Source organism: Rhinatrema bivittatum, chromosome 4, assembly GCF_901001135.1.
Source record: "Rhinatrema bivittatum chromosome 4, aRhiBiv1.1, whole genome shotgun sequence".
NCBI classification, from domain to species: domain Eukaryota; kingdom Metazoa; phylum Chordata; class Amphibia; order Gymnophiona; family Rhinatrematidae; genus Rhinatrema; species Rhinatrema bivittatum.
Window position 1 is genome coordinate 377167629 of NC_042618.1, and position 21783 is coordinate 377189411.

General features: G+C 42.8%; 1 protein-coding gene across 3 annotated transcripts in view; it reads left to right on the forward strand.

The window, feature by feature from the left end:
* The window catches only part of CACNA2D3 (calcium voltage-gated channel auxiliary subunit alpha2delta 3), a 1571161-nt gene that overhangs the window by 1385842 nt on the left and 163536 nt on the right, over positions 1 to 21783 (forward strand). For all 3 annotated transcript variants that reach the window (XM_029600901.1, XM_029600903.1, XM_029600904.1), the window contains one exon: positions 14979 to 15040. In XM_029600901.1, the coding sequence (XP_029456761.1) occupies positions 14979 to 15040 (62 nt within the window). The remainder of the gene's footprint in view (positions 1 to 14978; positions 15041 to 21783) is intronic.

Genomic DNA, 21783 nt, shown 5'->3' on the forward strand with positions numbered 1-21783 from the left:
ATACTCAAACCCATTCAATAAAAAATACATGACTTCTTCATAAACATGACACTTATATTAATTGATATTTTATGGACACATTTCTAAAAAATAATATTGAATATTGTGATAATAAAGTTGTACATTTTTGTCTTTTGACTAGTTGCGTTGCATTATCTAGAGAAAATAGTTCTTGTTACCCAGTGAGTGTAACTTATATTGACAAAGCATATGGCAACACTGTAGCAAATGTTCTACACAGCAAAAAGGGCAAAGGCAAACAGATGAGGAAGAGTGCATGTAAGGCAACATAATGAAGTTCATACTCAGAGGCATTTAGCTGGATAACTCAGACATTATCCGGCTAAATGCTAATTGTTAATTGTAACTGTACCTTCGGTCACCTCAGTTCTAGTTTGATGTATTTAATGCACTCCCGTTTCATGTAAACCAGCAAGATATGTTCTCATGATTGCCGGTATATAAAAACCTTAAATAAATAAAATAAAATAAATAAATGAATATATGGACACTAATCCAGCCAAAGTTTAGTCGGCTATCTTATTACTCAGCTAAAATATAGCCGGATAAATTAGGGGCTTTTCAGGGGCATGTCGGGGAGGAGTTATGTTAGCTAGATAAGTGGTTCAGCTAACTCCAAAATAACAAAAGATGAGGCAAACAGAAAGCAGAACAGTGACTCAGAGAAACTGTCCTACATTCCGTTCCCCTGTCCTAACAATTAAAAGCTTCCTTAAAAAAAAAAATCACCTTTTTATCAATTTCAGGAATCTTAGATAATTATTTTCTTCCTGCAGTGCAAGCAAAAGCTAAATGCAAGGCCTTCAAAGAAGGGATCTCTGGCCATGCCTCATGCTTAGAATGAAGTGGGCATGTAGGACCAAGAAAAGCTGACCAAGACAATAAATACAAAGGGCCATTTCCTTTTAAGGGATTACAAGTCAAGTAATTTAAAATCTGAACTTCCAAGAAACTGGCAGTCAGTAGAGATTATGCAACACTAAAATGTTGTATGCTCTTCTTGCTTGCGGAGTTCTGTAACAGTGGGAATTACTAAAATGCTAATAGCATGCATGGGGAAAAATTGTATTGTTTTGTTTTTCTGATTTTTTTGTTTCTGTTGCTGGTTAGGGGGGTTGGGGAGCCTCTATTCCTTCTCCAGATGTTCATACATGTTGTTAGGCAACTGAAAAAGAAGAGAGAAACAAAGTAGCAAGTACTTAAACCCTATCTAAGCAAATATAATAGGGATTTTTTTGAACTAGATCTACAAAGATAAAAAGGAGTTAATTTTCAAACAAGACATGTGAATAAAGAGCCTGATTTTAAAAAGCATTTTCTTGCATAAAATTGGGTTTTATATTTGTAAATGCTCTTTACTCATGTAAGTGGGCTTTTGAAAATTGCTGCAATATATGCCATTGAAATGTCCCTAGGATTTACCTGTGTAAGTGCACTTTTATAGGAGTAAATGACTTTTTTAAATTGCTACGAAGATTTGTTACATTTATATGCAAAACTCCATTTAAAATTCACCTGTATGTTAACATATATGCACACAAGTAGCTTGTACTCGTGTGCATGCTATTTTATATACATCAAAAGCGCACAAGTATTTTCTGTTTTGTGTGCACCTTTACCTGCACAAAAAAAGGGAAGTCTGGGGTGAATGCATTAAGCATCTTATTCATGTAATTCTACCCCTGCTAATTATCTAGCACAGTTCATTTCAGAGTCATTGTCTGCTATTGGTTGGGTGGGAGTTCTAGGTGAACTGAGGGCAGGGGCGGTTCTATAATGAGGCAGGATTAGGCGGTTGCTTCAGGCAGCAAACTTTGGAAACGGGAAAAACACCTCCCCCCCAAAAAAAATTCCTCTAGTGGCCGCCTCACCCTGCCTCCAAAACAAAATACCAGTGCAGAATTGCTGCCCCCCCCCCCCCCCCTCAAATCCGGTGCAGCCGAGGTCTCCACCATCTGCACAGAAAATGACAACGATGGAGGAGATCTCTGATCACGGCGAAGATCAAGGCCCCGGCATGCCGTGTGGTGACAATCTCCCAGCGAGCCATGCAGCGAAGATCTCCTGGAGTGCCGCGTGGTGAAGATCAAGGCCCCGGCTCTCTGCGCAGCATGAAAGATCTCTCAGAGTGCTGTGCAGTGTCAAGGCCCTGGCGTGCCGCACGGCAAAGATCAAGCCCCCAGTGAGAGTGAGTGTGTATAAAGGGATGTGTGTGTGTGTGTGTGTGTGTGTGTGTGTGTGTGTATAAGATATTGTGAGCCTGGGGCGTGTGAGAGAGAGCATGTGTGAGGTGCTTGGAGGGGTGTGAGAGAGAGCATGTGTGAGGGTGCTTGGAGGGGTGTGAGAGAGAGCATGTGTGTGAGGGTGCTTGGGGGGGGGGTGTGAGGAGAGCATGTGTGAGGGTGCTTGTGTGTGGGTGCCAGAGAGAGGGAGCCTATGGGGGAGGGGGAAGAAGGTGGGGATGGGTACGCTGGGGAGGGGGAGGGTGCTGGGGGGGGGAGGGGGCACCAATTCATCCCTCGTCTCAGGTGGCCGATTGCCTTGAGCCGTCCCTGACTGATGGGAATTCAGGGTGAAGAACTAGGAGGGTTTTGATGGCCTGGAGAAGGAATGGATGAACTGGTGAAGGTATCGGCAAACTAGTGATTTCAATTACATGCACAATTTTTAAAATATATCGTTGTCTGTATATAAATCAGGGTTTTACATGAACAAGTTCTATGTTTTTCATGCATAAAATATACATGCGTATGTTTATAAAATAAGTAGGAAAAGTATGTGCTTTCTATGCATTAAAGTTATTTGTGCGCAACCAAACTATTCTATGTCTAGTAAACATGTGTAGTGCTGTTCTGTTTTTTATTTTTGCGCTATGTTTTATGTGATTCTAGTTATGGATGTTTTTTATGTTAGCCACTTAGGACTTGGGATAATTGTGGCCTATAAATTCATCAAATAAATAAATAAAATAAACATATGTGTCTATGTTGGGGGGTAAGAAGAATACGTGTATTTTATAATCTGCACATACCTGATACGTGCAGATTAAAAAATACCGTAGTAGATTTCTGTGTGGCCATGTATGCACATATATGGAGGCTGTGCGGACTTTTTTGAAAGTTATCCTCAATGCAAGCAAGTAGTAGACGTGTCCCAGGTAGGAAGCAGTAACAAACAAAACAAAAGCAGCTGGTGTGAACCCCATAACCAATGAAATTTCATGGTACTGCACAGAGGCAAAAAAGAGCTAATAACTTTCACATCAAAATTTTGAACACATAGGGCCTGATTTTAAAAAACATTTGCACACTTCAGAGATAATTTTAAAAGGTGTTAGCATGTAAATGTAACATACTTTCATAGCAATTTTAATAAGCCATCTATGAGTGTAAAGTACACTTACATGTGAATATCCTATGGACAATTCAATGGCATATATTATAGCAATTTTCAAAAGCTCACTTACAGTACATGGATAAAGTACATTTGATTATGTAAAACCCAATTTTAAAGACCTAATTTTAAAAAGCATTTACCACTTTAAATTGGGTTTTACACATGTAAATGCATGTTACCTTGTAAATTGGTCTTTTGAAAATTGCTACAGTATATGCCATTGAATTGTCCATAAGATATTCACGTGTAAGTGCACTTTAGACACATAAATGGCTTTTTAAAATTGCTACGATAGTATGTGACAGTTCCATGAGTAACTCCCTTTAAAATTACCTCCTTTGCATGTAAATGCTTTTGAAAATTACCCTCTTTTAATTTAAATTTTGTACAGCCTTATGAACAGGTGTCCTGGCAGTATATTCGAGGGTTACTAATCCCCTCCTCCCATCCCTCTACATTTTCTGACCATTTGTTAGCATTTTTCACCTCTGGGCTCAGCTCCAGAAAATCTGTGAACAGAGAAGAGAAGTTATAGTGAAAAAATGGATGGCCTCTAGTTCTTGACACTTGAAATTGGTTGAAACACAAGTCCTAAGAGGACTTTCAGGTAATTGCAGCACTGTCCCCCTGATCAGAAAATAAAATGACCTTGTTTCCAGTTTACTTTCAAGAACTACTCTTACCAAAAGGTCACCTTTGATCTATAGTATCTGAAGTAGAGGGCCTGTGCAGTGCCCAGCACTCATATACTATAGCAGCTGAGGATAATTATTATGTTCATCCTACAAAAGGTATTATACCTAACAAAAAAATCCAGTTGGGAATCTAAAGAGTTAATATAAATTTTTAAGCATTCCTTTATTCAATACAGACATGTAAAGTCACTTACAGTATATTAGTTTGTTATGTTAAAACATTTATAAATAAGATCAGAAAGCTCTCCTTGGAGAACATTTCACAATAGCTGCATGTAGTTTTTGGATTTAAAACTGCCTCTTTCCTTCAGTGAGCTTCCTGTGTTGATATTAGCTAAGGAAGAATTGAATTTCGAGTGCTAGAGATCTATGTATGCTTGCAACCAGAAGAGTATTGCGCCTCAGAGACAGTGTTCAAGCTCCATAAAGATCAAAACAACCAAATCAAATCTTCCTTAGCATATGGCAAATGAGGAATTTAGGGGCATTGACATAATGCTGCTGTTCTTTGTTCTCTGATCTTTATTTTTGTAGAACTTTCTCAGAGAAACTTTCAGTAGTCACCAAACCTATTGATCCGTCCTGCTCTCACCTTTTTTTCAGGAGAATATGCTTATAAACTGGTTGACACCCGTGAAAATCCCCTGGAGGCCTCTATGGATTGCCTTCCCTCCCAGTACCAGTATACCTGCCCTCCTGCTCCGAGCCCCAGTACAGCCTACTCAGCCCCATCACAGCCTGCACCTCCCCGCAGCCCCATGTGCGGCACAGACTGCCTCCCCCTCCCCAACCCCTTCCAGCTCCAGCTCAAGCTGCTTCACCAAACCCCAGCTTCAGCTGCAGCACAGCCACCCATGGAAACTCCCCAGAGGCTCCTACTTATTTCCCTCCCCCCACCGGGCCCTGCACAACCTGTCCAGCACCAGCAATCTGCCCTTCCCCCTCCAGTCCCTGCACAGCCTGCCCTTACGCCCCAGCAGCCTAAGCACAGCCTGCCCTCCCCAGCCCCTACACAGCCTGCCCTCCCCAAACTGATCCCCCCCCCCAGTCAGAGTGCAGCCTCCCCCCCCCCCTCGCCCCCAGCCCCTCTAGCTGCTACATATCAGACGTTCTCTGAGGGCTAGGAGTTCTTTGCACAGAGAGCATACATCCAACCTCTCACCAACTGGTAGATAATCATTTTATGCTTCAGCCGCCTCTCCGTGCTAAGTCCCTCACCTCTGATTCGAAGCAACTCCAACGTAGCCTCTGGTAGCATACGATTCCAAGGACCTGGGATGGAATTTCCTATAAACCTAGATGGCCTTTATAGGTCCCCTAGCTGGGACTTCCTGAGGCGCTGGCTGATAATGTCATATCCTCCAGGGGTATATAAGGAAGTCTCTTGCAACCAGTCAGCAATAGGTCTCCTGAGTAGCCTGATCTTCAGTGCATGTTGCTATTTGTGTCTTTTTGCCTCTGTCTTCCTGGTTTTGTTTCTGGCTCTGGATCTGACTTATGCTTGCTCGCTGCCTGCCTTGACCTCAGGACTGTCTTCTGAATTCTGCTTGCCCACTCCCTGCCCTGACCTTGGATTACCATCTGGATTCTGCTTGTTTGCCGCCTGCCTCAAACTTGGACCAGCTTCTGGACTCCGCTGCTCACCACCTGCCCCGACTTGTACTCGGTCCCGGACTCTCTCTTCTTCTATGTGCTGAGAACTGCCTTGGTCCTGCCAACCGTCCGCACAAGGGCTCAACCTGTGGGAGTGAAAGCTGGTACAGGTGAAGCCCTCGTTCGTTCCTCCTAGGCACTTCCGCCAATGGTCAGGGTAGCCACATTGGTTTTCCCATGCAGCGCATATGCGCTGTCTTGCCATACAAGGGTCCACATCACCAATAATAGTCTGAAAGGGTTCCCAGAGTGGCCGGAGGGTTAACTCCCTAACAAATCATACATATGGCACTTAGTGCAAAAGCCTGGATAGCCGCCCTCTCACTGTGGAACTTCTGTCTTCATCTTAATTTTGTTCAGTTGTTAGCGATTTAAAATTTCTAAGGAAGTTGGGAGGTTCAAATTAATCTAAAGTACTTTTAATCTATTGATTTATGTTATATGTGTCTGTCAGTGAGTAAATCCTATGGAAAATTCAATGACATACAGCAATTTTCAAAACCCACTTATTTAAGTAAAATGTATTTACATTTGTAAAACCCATTTTTAAGCAGGTAAATGCTTTTTAAAATCAGACCCTTAGGGGTAGATTTTCAAAGGGGTACGTGCGTAGGATACGCGCGTACCCCCCAAAAACCTACCCCAAACCCTCCTGTGCGCGCCGAGCCTATTTTGCATAGACTCGGTGGCGCACGCAAGCCCCGGGACGTGCGTAAGTCCCGGGGCTTGCATGAAGGGGCGAGTCGGGGGGCGTGCCTGGAGTGACATGGCGTTTTTGGGGGGGGGGGGGGCGTGCATGATGCGGCGTTTCGGGGGCGGCAACGTGGGCGTGGTTTTGGCCCGGGGGCGTTCAGGGGGCATGGCCACGGCCTCCGGACCAGCCCCCGGGACCGGAACACGGAGCGGGGCAGCGCGGCCTATGGAAATCTCAGAAGTATTAGAGGCCATTAAAAGTTTGAAGCCCGGTAAGGCTCCGGGACTCGATGGGTTTACTGGATCTTATTACCGTAATTTTGCCTCTATCATTGCAGAACCTCTTACTAATATGTTAATTCCCTCCGCCATGGCGAACATATAGCACAGGATAGTAACACTGCAGGGATATCTGTCATAGCCAAGCCGGGTCGTAACCCTATGCAATGCGGGTCCTATCGACCCATATCCCTGATTAATATTGACCTGAAATTACTCGCTCGGGTGTTGGCTGCTCGCCTTAATGGGGTGTTACCTAAACTTGTCCACTCTGATCAGGTTGGCTTTGTCCCTGGTAGACTAGCTGCTGATAATGTTAGGAGGATTGTTGACATTATTGATTTTGTCCATCACTCTCACGTGCCCGCTATTCGCCTTTCTTTAGATGCGGAAAAGGCATTTGATCTGGTACACTGGCCCTTTTTATTACACACACTCTCTCACATGTCCTTCGGTGGCCTCTTTATTAATTGGATTGAGAAACTCTATGATCACCCTCAGGCCCGGGTTAAGGTAAATGGAACTTATGGAAAACCCTTTGAGATAGGCCGGGGCACTAGACAAGGGTGTCCACTTTCCCCCTTACTTTTTGCACTGTTTTTGGAGCCCTTCACCACTAGGGTTAGGCTCGCGAACTCCGTCACAGGCATACATGCGGGTGATCATCACTTCAAAATTTCTTTATTTGCTGATGACGTTATGCTCACTCTCACTGATCCGTCTACCTCCCTCTCTGGTATTATGCAGGAACTCGCCCAATTTACTGCGGTATCAGGACTTAAGGTAAATTATGAAAAATCAGAGATACTTAATCTCACATTACCAGAGGAAGACGTAAATCGTCTCCAAAGTCAATATCCTTTCAAGTGGGCCAAAGGGGCCTTAAAATACTTAGGAGTGCGTATTGGGCCCTGCTCTGATCAACTATACCAACTAAATTATACCAAGCTTATCCAATCCTTAAAGAAGGATCTAGATCAGTGGAGTCGCCACACCCACTCTTGGCTAGAGCGAATTGCTATTGTTAAGATGAACGTTTTACCTCGCTTCCTTTACTTTTTTACCACCATTCCCATTTATATCAAGCCCTGTGTCCTTAAGCACTGGCAACAAATTATTTTTGGGTTTATTTGGTGCAAGTGAGCACCGAGAGTAGCCCGCACTACCTTATACCTACCAAAGTCTAGAGGTGGATTAAGTGTTCCAAACCTCAGTTGGTATTATAGCGCGGCACAGCTACGGGCCTTAGTAGTCCTGCATAGAACACAGGAGGTTCCCCAATGGGTAATACTGGAACAGTCTATGGTGGGAGCCATGCCTTTGTCAGCTCTACCTTGGCAGCATTGACACACTTGGGATACATTCCTATACTATCCGACAGCTCTACGGACCACAGTCCAAGTATGGTTACATTGGAAACCCAGGTTGGTTGGGAAGGAGGACTATATGTTATTAACACATCTCTTTACTAACTCCTTGTTGCCTTATACCGCACACTCGGCAGCGGTTCAGGAGTGGCTTACCGCAGGCATATACGTATAGAGCAGGTCCAGGTGCAGGGTGCCCTATTGACCAGAGAAGACCTAGGACGGCTTTATGGTAAGCTCCCTATCGATTTCCTCCTATATGCTAAAGTCTACCACTCCCTCCATCGTGCTATTAGAATAGGCACCCTCAAACTTACCGGTTCCCTTTTTGAAACCTATTGTATGAATGCACAACATATGAAGGGTGTGATATCTAAGATATATGCACTACTGAATGGTAGACAGCTCAGCCCATTCTGCCAACAGCTGGCATGGGTTTCTGATTTCCAGCGGGACCTCACAGATTTGGAATGGGATGCTATCTTTACTAATGCTCATAAGTGTTCTATTTCAGCGGGCATCCAGGAAAATTATTACAAGATGCTATATCAATGGCATTACCCTCCTGTTTGATTACATCAATTCCACTCAGCCTTTTCAGAACATTGTTGGCGGGGTTGTGGAGACACTGGTACTTACTACCATATATGCTGGAGTTGCCCATGAATAACTCAGTATTAGCCCATTATTGCTACATGGGTATCAGATGTTATAGGAGTGTCTGTCAAGGCTACCCCTTGGCATGCTCTCCTGCCATTGCCCATTGAAGACTTAAATAAAGATCATCAAAGGTTTCCACAACAGGTCTTTATTGCGGCGCGAACAGAAATTGCATTACACTGGAAACAGAGCACTGTACCTAGTTTAGCCCGTGTCCAAGCCAGACTACATAATTATTATCAGTTGAGTAGGCTTACAGCTGTACACCATAATCGTATGAAAGCCTTCTCCAAATCTTGGGAACAATACCAACGATGGTTAGCTTCTCATCTATAACTTGCATTCTCCCTCCCTCTCCAAATACAGTATCGGGAGTATCTGGGATCCGTGGAGATTTGTTGTACCTCGAATTACCCTACTATCGCCCACTTATCATAGGGTTTAGTACCTTCTTCATTAAATTACATAACCTATAACAGGATATCCTAGCCCATGACTTCCATCTTTTATACACAAAGTCATTTGTTTGGACAGGCATGATGGTGTTCCGACTGTCTCATCTGGTTAAATAGGTCTCTGTCTTGCTGGCTTTATGACTGGCTTACCACACACCACTTGCATAATCATAAAAATGTTAATAATAATGATAATTACCATAAATATCATTGTTTTTGTAGCCTATTAATTATGGTTCTTCCAGTCTATCACTTTGTCTCATACCATGTTACACCAGTTGTTGGGGGAGAGGGGGGGAAGTAAGAAAATAGTGTTAGGTTATTAGTTCTGTAAAATGGAATAGAGGATGTTTTTATTTATTTACATACTGACCTGAGGCAATGGAGGGTAAAGTGACTTGCCCAAGGTCACAAGGAGCAACAGCAGGACTCAAACCCTGGTCTCCTGGTTCATAGTCCACTGCTCTAACCACTAGGCTATTCCTCCTTCCATATGAATGACATGTCTTGCATTTGGCTTATATTATGTGTTCTGTATCTTCCGGATATGTTTGTCATGTTCCTCATTCCAATAAAAAACCTTTAAATAAAAAAAAAAAGTTAGCAAGTAGCACATTTAAGACTAATCGGCGAAAATCCTTTTTCACTCAACGCACAATTAAGCTCTGGGATTTGTTGCCAGAGGATGTGGTTATTGCAGTTAGTGTAGCTGGGTTTTGGAAAGGTTTGGATAGGTTTTTGGAGGAGAAATCCATTAACTGCTATTAATCAAGTTCACTTAGGGAATGGCCTCTGCTATTACTGGCATCAGTAGCATGGGATCTTTTTGGTGTTTGGGTACTTGCCAGGTTCTTGTGGCCAGGTTTGGCCTCTGTTGGAAACAGGATGCTGGGCTTGATGGACTCTTGGTCTGACCCAGCATGGCAATTTCTTATGTTCTTATGTACTGTTACATTTGGCAGGCTCACAGGAGGGCTCTGTGAATTGCTTCACTCACCCCCGATGTGGCTGGACATGACCTGTGGTCAGCCCACAGTCTTCTGCCCTGAACACCGTTCAGCATGGCCTGAGACAACACCAGTCACTGCTCTACCACCTTCTCTTAGGCACATGCATATCTCACATTATATAGGCCCCACAGTGGGAAATGCTGAGCAGCTCCATCTGATGACATCAACAAGGGCCTTGCAACATTACCCAATCTCATCAGTGGGTCTCCTGTCTTAGCAGTTTCCATTGCTTTTGAGTTCCTGGCTCCTGTGTCCTGCATTCTTCCTCATCCAGTCTTGCCTCTCCATCCTTGCCTCACACAGCTTTGTCTATCCAGCCTTGTCTAGTCCAGTCTTCCTTGTCCAGTCTTGCCTTGTATTGCCCATCTTGTCCAGTGTATTCTGTGTGTCTTCATCCACCCTTGGCCTGACTTCTGGATTCTGACTTCTTGCTTAGACCTGACCATGATTACTTGTCTCCTGGACCTGACCACTTGCCTGGACCTGACCACCCCTGTTTGCTGCCTACCCCAACCTTGGACTGTCTCTGACTTCATTAGTCTGCTGCCTGCCCTGTCCCCAGTGTGCCATTGTACTCTTGCTCTAGTCATCGACCTAGGGACTCACCCAAGTCCTGCCAGCCACCAGAACCCAAGGGTTCAACCTGTGGGGAAGGCAGCTGGTATAGGTAAAGCTCCAGATTGTCCCACTACAGGATGCATCCACCAGCTGCCAGCATAAGCCTCATAGGTTTACCTATGAGGCTGCGTTAACTACACTGCAGCACAAAGGTCTTACACCTACGCCACTAATCACAGTAATCTACCAGTTCAACCATTCCTTTTCCAAGTCATCGAGATTCCCCTGGTTCTTCAACCTGAACTCCCTCCAGTTCACTCTGTTCTCCCACTCAGTCAGTACTACATAATAAAGATGTGTAGTATCATTTATTCCAGATAATTGACAGGTATAAAATTATGCAAGTACACTAGCACATCTACAGTATGGGCATGTCTTTTAAAATAGTAACTTACACACGTAAATGTTGGCCTTGTCCTGGAATTCCCCTTTTTTCCATGCATATATGTGTGCACAAAAGTCAAAATATGCACATAGCGGTCGATTTTAAAACCCAAACGCACGCACATGGACACACTGATTTTATAACATGCATGTGTCACTGCGCATGTTTTAAAATATGAAACTTGCATGGACATTTTTTTGTTTTAATATTTACTGCTCCTTCGGAGCAGAAGTAACTTCCGCGCATTGGCAGCCGGCCAGTGCGCGCTTCCCTGGGACAGGGCCTAATGCCCACTGTCCCAGTCGTCCCTAGGCCCTCCCCGCCCCCACCCTACCCTTTTTGCATGGCCTGGCACTTCTGCATGTACCGGGAGATACGCGAGTGCTGGGGCTGTTTCTAAAATACGGTTGGTGCTCGCACAGCCCGGCCGCATGTATATCTCCCAGATTTTCTGCACGTGGTCTTTTGAAAATTAGGGCTATAGTTTTTACTTTTATAAAATATGGAATACGTGAGTAGAAGCTACTAATGCTCATAAATGCTAATTTTTATGCACAGAATATTTTGAAAATTCACCCATAAGGGTAACACATACACCATTTGTGAAAGCCCTTTTTCCCATAAACATATTTTTCCTTAAGACAAGCAGACATCTGTGGTACTGTGAATTCTCAGGACAGTAAGGAAATCAGAAGATACATACTGTTACGCCCATCGGTTGCAGACGGCTGTGACCACTAATGCTCATCTCTTTCTTTGCTGCCTTGTCAGTATTGGGGAGAATGGCGACCTCTGCCAGCGATTGCCGACCTGCCTGGCGTTCTCGGGACAGCATGGGTGCTGCCGACTGCCATCTTGCCCCAGGTATCACATAGGCGCTCGTGAGCGTGCAAGGGCCTCTCTTGTACACGTCATGGCGGGAACTTCGGGGGCGTCTCCTCCCGATGACATCTTCGCTTTGCTGTACTTAACCTGACAGGCCCTGCCTATCGATGAGTTAGCAAGGAGTTCCTGCGTTGCTGAATCCGCTCTCACTCACGGACTTCCTATTCCTGCATTCGGCATGAGACGCCTTGGGTTCCCGCTCCTCAGGGGCCCTTCCATGTTTCTGGCTATCCGCTCCTCGGCGGGCCTTCTGCCTTGGACTGCTACCTGTCCCGCTCCTCGGGACCCTTCCTGGAACTACCCTTCAGTGAGTACCTAACTCCATGGATCTGCTCTATCAACTCTTGTGGGATCCTCTTCGGTGTACCCCGTTCCTCGGGCCACTACCATATTCTCTCTAGTAGGAGCTACTCCGGTGTACCCTGTGCTGCAGGCCACTACCGCTTCACCTCCAGGACCTCTCTGTGTTGCTGTGCTTCGGACCTCCACCATACCATCTCTGTGGGGAATCCCTCGGTGTACCCTGCACTGCAGGCCAATACCATACCATCACTACGGAGAGACTACCTGGGTATTTCCTGTGCTACAGGTCACTACCATATCAACACCACTGTGAGACTCCTTCGGTGTGCTGCAGACCACGGCCTATCACCATTATGAAGAGTCTTCCTCGGTGTACCCCGTCCTGCGGGCCACTACCGGTTCTCCTTCTCTGAGGTATTTCCTCTGGGTATACCCCTCTACTCTGACATCATCACTTCTCCTGCACTCTCGCTCCATGGGCTGTGTTCTTCTATCTAATAAAGACTCTATTCCACAGCTGTCTCTGACGTCTACTGGGACCACGCCTCCCAATGGTGAGGCTCACAGGGCTCCTCCCTGTGGGTGGTAACACTTCTCACCTCAGCCCAGGGTCCACATACTAACAAACCATAACACATACTATGTTAATGTGATTCATAACCATGTTCCTACATTTTAAATATGTCTCCTTAACAATCTCTACACCAGAAGACCCAATGATAAGAAAATCTGCAGAGCTAGCACATAGTATTGTCCAAAAATTGTTTTTATTTATTTAATTTATTTATAAACGTTTATTTACTGACATTCGTAGAACACATCATGCCGGTTTACAATGAAACTGAAGAAAGGAAATTATAATGAATGGGGGGGGGGGGAGGGGGGGCAGGCCAGAAAGGGAAGAGGGGGAAAGGGAGAATGAACTAAAGATGGAAGTAAGAGGATAGGCAAAAGGAGAGGACCATCATAAACTGAGTACAACAGGAACTATATACATCTTATGCCTGAAAAGGCTGCAAGCAACAATACCTGTGGTGGCTGAAAACAACAATGCAAAATATAACGGAATATGATCCAAATATAATGGAGTTAAAATGGAGTTAAAAAGGTGGGTTCTAGGGGGAAGGCTACCGGGGGGGGGGGGGGGGGGGTACAGGGGGAGGAGCTACAGGAACGCAGCTACAGAGGGTACAGGAAAGGGTGGGTCATGGTAGCTGGCTATGTTTGGTTCGTATTGGTAGCTGGCTATGTTTGGTTCGTATTGTCTTAATTCCTTTTTTAAAATTGTGTAAGGATGGCTCTAGACGGAGGGTAGTGGGGAGGGAATTCCAGAGGTAGGTGCCAGCGATAGAAAAGGCTCTTTCTCTGGTGAGGGAAAGATGCGCAGTTTTGAGAGATGGGGTGTGTAGGGTACCTGCAAGGGCAGTTCTGGTGGGGCGTTCAGTGGAGCGGAAACGTGGCATTTCCTCTAGCCAGGTGTGATTGTATTTGTACAAAGAGTTGTGTAGTATGGTGAGGGTTTTGTATTGAATGCGGTAGGATACAGGCAGCCAGTGCAGATCCTTTAATATGGGGGTGATGTGATCCCTTTTACGGGTATTGGTTATGACCCTGGCCATGGCGTTTTGCAGAATCTGGAGGAGTTTGATAGTGGAGGTGGGATGGCCCAGGAGGAGGGAGTTACAGTAGTCCAGTTTCGTAAGTATGGTGGTCTGAAGTACTGTATGGAAATCTGGAGTGTGGAGGAGGGGTTTAAGTTTTTTCAGGATGTGAAGTTTGTGGAAGCCCCCATTAAGGAGAGATTTGATGTGGGGTTTGAAGTTAAGGTGTTGATCCATGAAGACACCTAAGTCTCTTACGGATTGAAGGAGGGTGTGGGCTGTGGCTGTGTTCTGAACGGTCGGGGGGGGGGGGGGGGGGGGAATACGGTCAGAGTGATTAGGGATAATGAGGAGTTCTGTTTTTGAAGCATTGAGAGCTAGGTGGAAAATGTAAAACAACGATGCTTACCAAAGAAGGGATATAACATGCACTGTTTTTTTCAACAGAACGAAGTATTATTATTTTAAATCAATATATGCAAAATGTTGGTTACCATCCGTTCTACCACAGTGTGTACAAACATAATATGGAATAGAAATTTTAAAGTAATGAAAGCTTGATACTGAAGAATTTTCTACCACCATGCCCCAGATTGGTGATTGGTTGGCAACAGTCAAAAAAAATTGTTAGATGATCATTGTGTAGATATGTTGTGCATACAAATCCTGAGAGAAAGTTTATTGTGTTAAATCTGCAACTGTTATTGAGTGCATATTAATATAGATTTCTTGATACTATAGATGAAAAGTAAATAATACATCATTGCTTTCTGCTTATGATACCTTGCACTCTCTCTCTCTCTCTCTCTCTATATATATATATATAAAATGCTGTATATTTTCATCCTTATTTTTTCAAAAACAAAGTTTCTTCTGTGTTACATTAACTTGCAGAATCTTAAATTATTTCATCAAAGGATTCTTTTTAATGTCGGCTTTATTTATAATGTATCCCAGCTGTAGGTATTCAGATGAAACTTGAATTTTTCCAGAGGAAATTTTGGACTGCCAGCAGGCAGGTAAGTTAAAATTGGATGTTCCTTTTACAGACACTGGTGACTCTGTTATTAAACTACAGGTCTTCATGTTTGCATGCACTGAATGTAGCACTGCTGGATTTCTAATGAATATCTGCAGAGCTAGCTGCAGCTACTTAACTTGCCTTTCATTTCTTTGTAAAATAAAAGGATTATGGTTATGTTAATCACTGTGTTCATTACAAAGCATAGAATATTTTTTTTTATGCAGGCTTTAATCACGGAACCCAAATACTGGCCTGTTGATCATGACATTTTTTAGAGGGTTTCTTATTTAATTTTTTTAATACTTTCAGAATGTTTTTAGAATTAGATTCACTAATTAAAAAAAAATTGTTTAAGACAAGAAAGCCCATAAATATAAAAAGGAAAAAAAAAGGAAATCTTTTATCTTCTTAGAATGATAGATGTGTTCCAAATAAGCATGAATACATTTATTAACTATATAATCCACTAAATTAATGGATTTTTTCTGTGGTGTATTTTGTACTTGATACATTTAGAGGTAAATTTTAAAAGTCCAGCGAGTGCCAAAATCGTGATATGTACGCTCATGTAAGACATGCGCGCTCCAAGTGGATTTTAAAAGTCGCCTACATGCACGTGCATCACCCATGGTGCAAATATCCTGTCCTGAGTACATGTTTTATTATAATCCTGAATATTTATTTGACTAGATATTATTTATTTCTGAGACTAGATATTATTTATTTCTGTGTTAGCCATGTCTCTGGCTCTTCCTCCTCCCAGTTCATGTGCCCCTGTTTTATTGTAACTTTTGTTCACTTGTTCTCTCTTCGCCTATTGTTCATGTTGATGTTAATGTTTTTGCACCATTGTTTCTTGTAAACCGATATGATATGATTGGTATCATGAATGTCGGTATAAAAAAGCCCTAAATAAATAAATAAATAAATATCTCACTCCAATTCAAAAGGGGCATGTTGTGGGCATGGTTTGGACTGGACATGGGCATTCTGGGGCAGGACAAGAAATGTGCATGCAAATAGTTACGCACCTGTGCACTTGCCGAGGTCCAGTGCTACATAACTTTACTTTACTATGGAAGAGGTTTAACTTAAAAAGAAAAAAATAGCCACTTCTGAGGAATTTATAAGGTCTGGGGTAACTAGGGGGAGTGCAAGCTATTAAACTAAGGGGGTTTGGTGGATATAGCTCTACACAAGTCGAACTGGTGGACGAACTGATGAAATTGGTCATGGCATGGCCACGCGCCAGTAATAAAATTCCCTACTTGCACAGCTTATACTCGGATGTGCGCACTCAGTTGCAAAATAGGGTGCACACATACGCGCGCCTAGGCTATTTTATACACACTCCTCCCGCCCAACCAGAACAAACCGTAAAGGTACACACACATCCCACCCTTCAAAAAAGCCCGCCTCACATCAACAAGGGACCGTGCCTTATCAATAGCAGGCCCCACTCACTGGAATGCTCTACCGACAAACCTCCGCCTCGAGCCCTGCCCATACAAATTCAGGAAACTGCTGAAAACTTGGATTTTCCACCAGGCATTTCCTGACTAATTCCCTTTAACCACTGCCACCTTCACCTCCTCACCTTGCAATTAACCCTCACCGCCCTAAGCACTATGTTAATATGTTAATATGTAAATATCTTTAACCCTTTAGTTTCAATTTTGCAGGCTCACTTATAGAGCCTCCTTCTAGCAGCAGCACCTTTGTTTCAACTTGTTACTCTTGTTGCTCCCCTTTCCCCCCTCCCTGTTTTTTGTATTTTCCACCTTTTTGTTCAGATGTAAACCGATATGATGTGCCCTCTAATGTCGGTATAAAATGCTGTTAAATAAAATAAATAACAAATGTGCGTATGTGCGCATATGTGCGTGTATGTTATAAAATAGCCGCGTCCCTGAGCGTGCGCCGAAACACAAGCAGGAATCTGTGCCCTCACACCCCTTTGTAAGTTACCATCCCGTTTATTAAATTTCAACATTTAAACGTTACATCTTTAAAAATGCAATGCTTTCTATGTACAGCAAGAAATACAATTAACCACAAGTAGGCAAAGTCAGCAAGAAATACCATTATGTCTGTTTATTTTTGAAACAGCCCTCCCTGATTATAAAGCACAGTTTAAGCAAAACTGGGGACTGAGGAATGATCTCCAGATCTCTCATAGAGTTAGTTGTGCGCAAATATTTTTTTCATTTCATTTTGCTTTTCATTTCATTTTTTTTGTGTTGTTTCTTGTTTGTTTCATTTCATTTATTTCAAACAAAAAAACAAACACCAAATGAAATTTTAAAGCAAAATAAAACCAATAAATGTTGGGGCCTGTGACATAGCCACTTCCCCACTCTGTGCATGCACATGAAAGCAGCACAAAAAAGACCCTTCATGAGTAACTTTCCATGTCACCCAGTCCTTCTACTCCCAACCTCTCACCCCATCTGTAGGCTTTGAAGAGCTTCGCACCATTATCGATAATTGCCGTAGAACAGAATGGTACTGAATGACTCTTGGCAATTGAATGCCAGTTGTTCATAATGGAGCTGGCCTAGGTTTAACTGGTACCATTTTCTACAATTGCATGAGTGGGGCAGCAGTGACTGGAGATCCTGCCCCCGAAGAGTCTTCAAAGCCTATGGATGTGGTAATTGGTTAGGGGGTCAGGTTGGGGACTATAGGAGGAGGGTCTGGTAACTTGCAGGCAGACGTACTTAGGTGTGTGTGTGTCAGCGTGTGCCCAGTTATGCAGCCATTTTATAACTTGTGCACATATGCATGCAACTTGTAAAATAGCCTGGCAGTGCGCACGTGTGCCCAATTTTAAATGGGCACGTGCCTAGGCATGCATATCCTGATTCTACCACATAAGTCAGATTATTTTATAACCGGTATGCATCCACACCATGCCAGTTTCTCCAGTTTGTTCACCTAGTTAACATCTAGGTCCTCTGAACTCCCTTGGTTTGATAGCCTGCACACCTCCCAGTTACCCCAGACCCTTTAAACCCAGCAGAAATGGCTGGTTTTAATTTTTTTACAACTGACATCTCCTCCCTAACAGAAGTTAACTTGACCTGGACATGCGCAAGGGCGCATATGTATTTATGTGTATTTTTCTTGGCCATTCCCCGAAATGCCCATGTCATACCCAGGCCATGCCGCCTTTTGACATCAAGTGAGATGTGTGCAGTGGGAGATACACGTGCATCTGGGCAGCTTTTAAAATTTGCCTTTATCTCTGCTTTTCCTCCCTACCATGGCCTTGATAGTCTACTGATTGATTTTGAAGTAATTCCTTTCTTTCATTTTGTTGATTTAGTATTAGAGTAGTCAATATTTAAAACTGAACATTCATGTAAGTTATATGGGATATTCAGCAGCATAACTATTTTGCTAAATATCCCCATATTTGGGGCTATTTAGCTGACTAATAGGGTCATTTTTCAAATCATGTTACACCATTTTCATATGTGAAAAACATCTTAACACACACCATGCAAATTTTTGAGAGAGAGAGCGAGAACACCTTTGGGGTGGCATCATAATAAGCAACTATTTATGCTATTATAGGAGGCCCACCTAGTAACTCGAGGTGAGGTTTCGGTAGTAGTGGAAGGGTTAGGGGCCACTTTTACATGCAGAGTGAGAAGTATGAACAGAACAGTACACTCTTGTGAAGATTTGATGTCCTTTGGAGTGAGGAAACTCACACAAAGATGAGATTTGTACAGTTTCCTCCCTCCAAAGGACATCAAATCTTCTACTGTTCTGTTCATACATCTTACTCTGCATATAAAAGTGGCCCCTAACCCCTACACTACTACCGAAACCTCACCTCGAGTTACTAGGAGGGCCTCCTATAATAACATAAATAGCTGCTTACTATGATGTCAGCCCAGAGGTCCTCTCTCTCTCTCATGAACATTTTGCATAGGTATTACTGCAATGTGTGAAAAGTTAACGCACTTTGTGGTAATATCTATGTGAAGCGCTAACAGAGCACACATTGCAATAATTGGGAATGAACACACCCCTTTTTCTACCACATGTGATATTTACAGCAATTTGATAAATCCAGCTCTAAGTTATAGCCAGCTTAGGCCTAGATTCTTAAAAATGCTATTTTTTTCACAGGAGGGGGTCCCACTATTGTGAGGGGGTGTCGCTGCAATAGTGGCTCGATGGCACATTCTTTTGTGTCGCAGCCAAACATCACGACACAAAAGACCTCAGCGAGTGGCCCTTTAACAGGATAGCGGCCCCAACCTCATGGGACCGCCATTGTCTTAAAAGGCTGCTGGTCGCCCAAAAAAAAAAAAAATGGCCAAACAGGGAAGTTGAGTGGGGGATCATTGCTGACCCTCATTTCAACCCAGGGCCGCTGGTTAAATGAGCCCCGACACCCAAAATAAAAATAAAGTTTACAGTATGTGTGCGGCAGCAGTGGTGGCCCCCTTTCCCCTGCCCTCCCTGTCCTCCCCAATAGTGGTAGCAACCTCCCCCACTACCTCGGCCCACCAAGAGCCAGATACCTTGGCTCCCCTGGTGGGGGAACCAGGTGGGTGGGGCGATCTGGCTATTTGGGGAACGGGGGAGGGGGCTTGTCTAGTAGGGGAGCTGGGTGTGGGGGAATGCCACTATTGGGGGGCTACCACTATACATATGCTGTAAACTTTATTTTTATTCTGAGGTGGCCCCAGATTGAAACTGAGGTCAGCAATGACTCCCGCTCAACCTCCCTATTTGGCCGCTTTTCTTTTTCTTTTTTTTCCCCGCTGCTTTAAATGTGTGGTGGAAGCCTTGGGATGTGTGTAAGGGTTCTGGGCCTCCCACAGTACATCTAATGCTAACCAGTGAGGTGTTGTTATTTTATTGAGGCTGACCACCTTCTCGGTCAGCCATGATAAAATATTTTCATTGGATTGCCTAGTAATGACCTTCTGTTCATGTATCTGTACTATTCATGCATGCATGCAAATTGCATACAAAGAAGGTCATTGTAACAGGGGAGAGTATCTGGGTGGGGACATGCAAAATATTGCAAAGATCGCACAATATAACATGCATTAGAGTCTATTATTGCGCCATAAGGCCCTATCACAATTTGAAGAATGACTTTGTAAGTTAGACCTGTTTTGTGGCAGCTCTAACTTATCCATTTAACTTAACTGATAACTCAGAATATCCACACTTATCTGGCTAAGTTAGCCTGATTGGTAGAGTGCCCCTTTATGCCCATTACTTGCCCTTGACTTATCCGACAATCTACTTAGCCAGATAAGTGGTTTATTTGGTTAAGTGGCAACCACTGAATGTAACTGGATATTCAGCAGCTGCCACTCATCTGGATAAGTCTCTTCTTATCCTGCTAAGTAGCTTTGAATAACAAGCTCAAAATTATTAAATTGCTGTTGTTTCTGGGCCCTTGTCCCATCTGTACCCTCTGCAATGCATGTTTTTTTCAGACTATTTCAGATAGGCAAGAGAGGCTTCATTGGTTTTTGCTATGTTCATGTTTTGTGGTTTTGAAGGGACACCCAACTGATGGTCAAGGGAATGACAAGGAGAAGAGGTAATAAAGAAGAGACTCAGAAACTCCACACTTTTTGATTCCCAGTTGAGTTTAAGCAGTAGAACTAACAAAAACAAATATGGATAATTAATTTGGCGCTTAAAATAAATCATTGAACATGTCCCCTGGTTATTCTTTAATTTAGGATATTTGGATTTTGCTGTAAATAATGTAAGGCCCAATTTTGAAAGGTCCTTAATTTACTTAAGAGACAGTTTACTGTTGAAAGATTTTTTTTAGTTGCTAGATCTAAAGATAATCCCCCATTGTATGACTGGATTGAAAATCTTTTTAATAGTCAGTTTTTATTGGTATTTGTTTTTTCTCTTAGTTTTACATGCCACAAGTTTAAGCACAACTCTTGTATGATTACCCTATTAATCATATACATTGACTAGATCCATGCCACCTATCCTATACCTTATTTTATATAAGCATGTACGGGCATTGGAATGGCACTTTTGTAAATACCTTTGTAACCAAACTAAATATATATGCCTATATGTAAACCGTTGTGATGGTGCATTACTAAACGATGATATATAAAAGATTTTAAATAAATAAATACTAATTTACTTTTTTTTCAGAATTAACTTTTTAGCATGACCAACTAGCTCCTTATTCTGGGACGGATAGATCCAGTCTTCCCTATAGTATACATGGTAAAATAATACAGAGGGTAATCTTTTTAATATAACTCCCTATAACTCTATCATGAACTCTACCACACAAATAGAGAAACAACACATTTACAATATATGTAATATTTATTGAGTACATTCACATGTTCACCTATATAAATACTTTAAAAACTAAACTAACACACACACACACTCATGCAACCCAATTAAAACAACAAATGTCCGTTCAATATATTGATTTAAATAACATATATCATTTTTTCAATATAACAAAACCTTCTTAAATAAGAATATATGAAACTGGATTTTTTACAAACATTGCTTTTAAATTTACAATTTTTTCACATATATGTCTCAATTCATGGGTTCAAACTAAAAACTCAATATCATTCTATTATAGATCTTAATCATAAAGAACATTCTTTGTTTATAACTACCAGATCATATTCCTTAATTATACCAGTATGTCCACATTCTTTGCTTATAACCACCAGATCATGTTCCTTGACAATAACA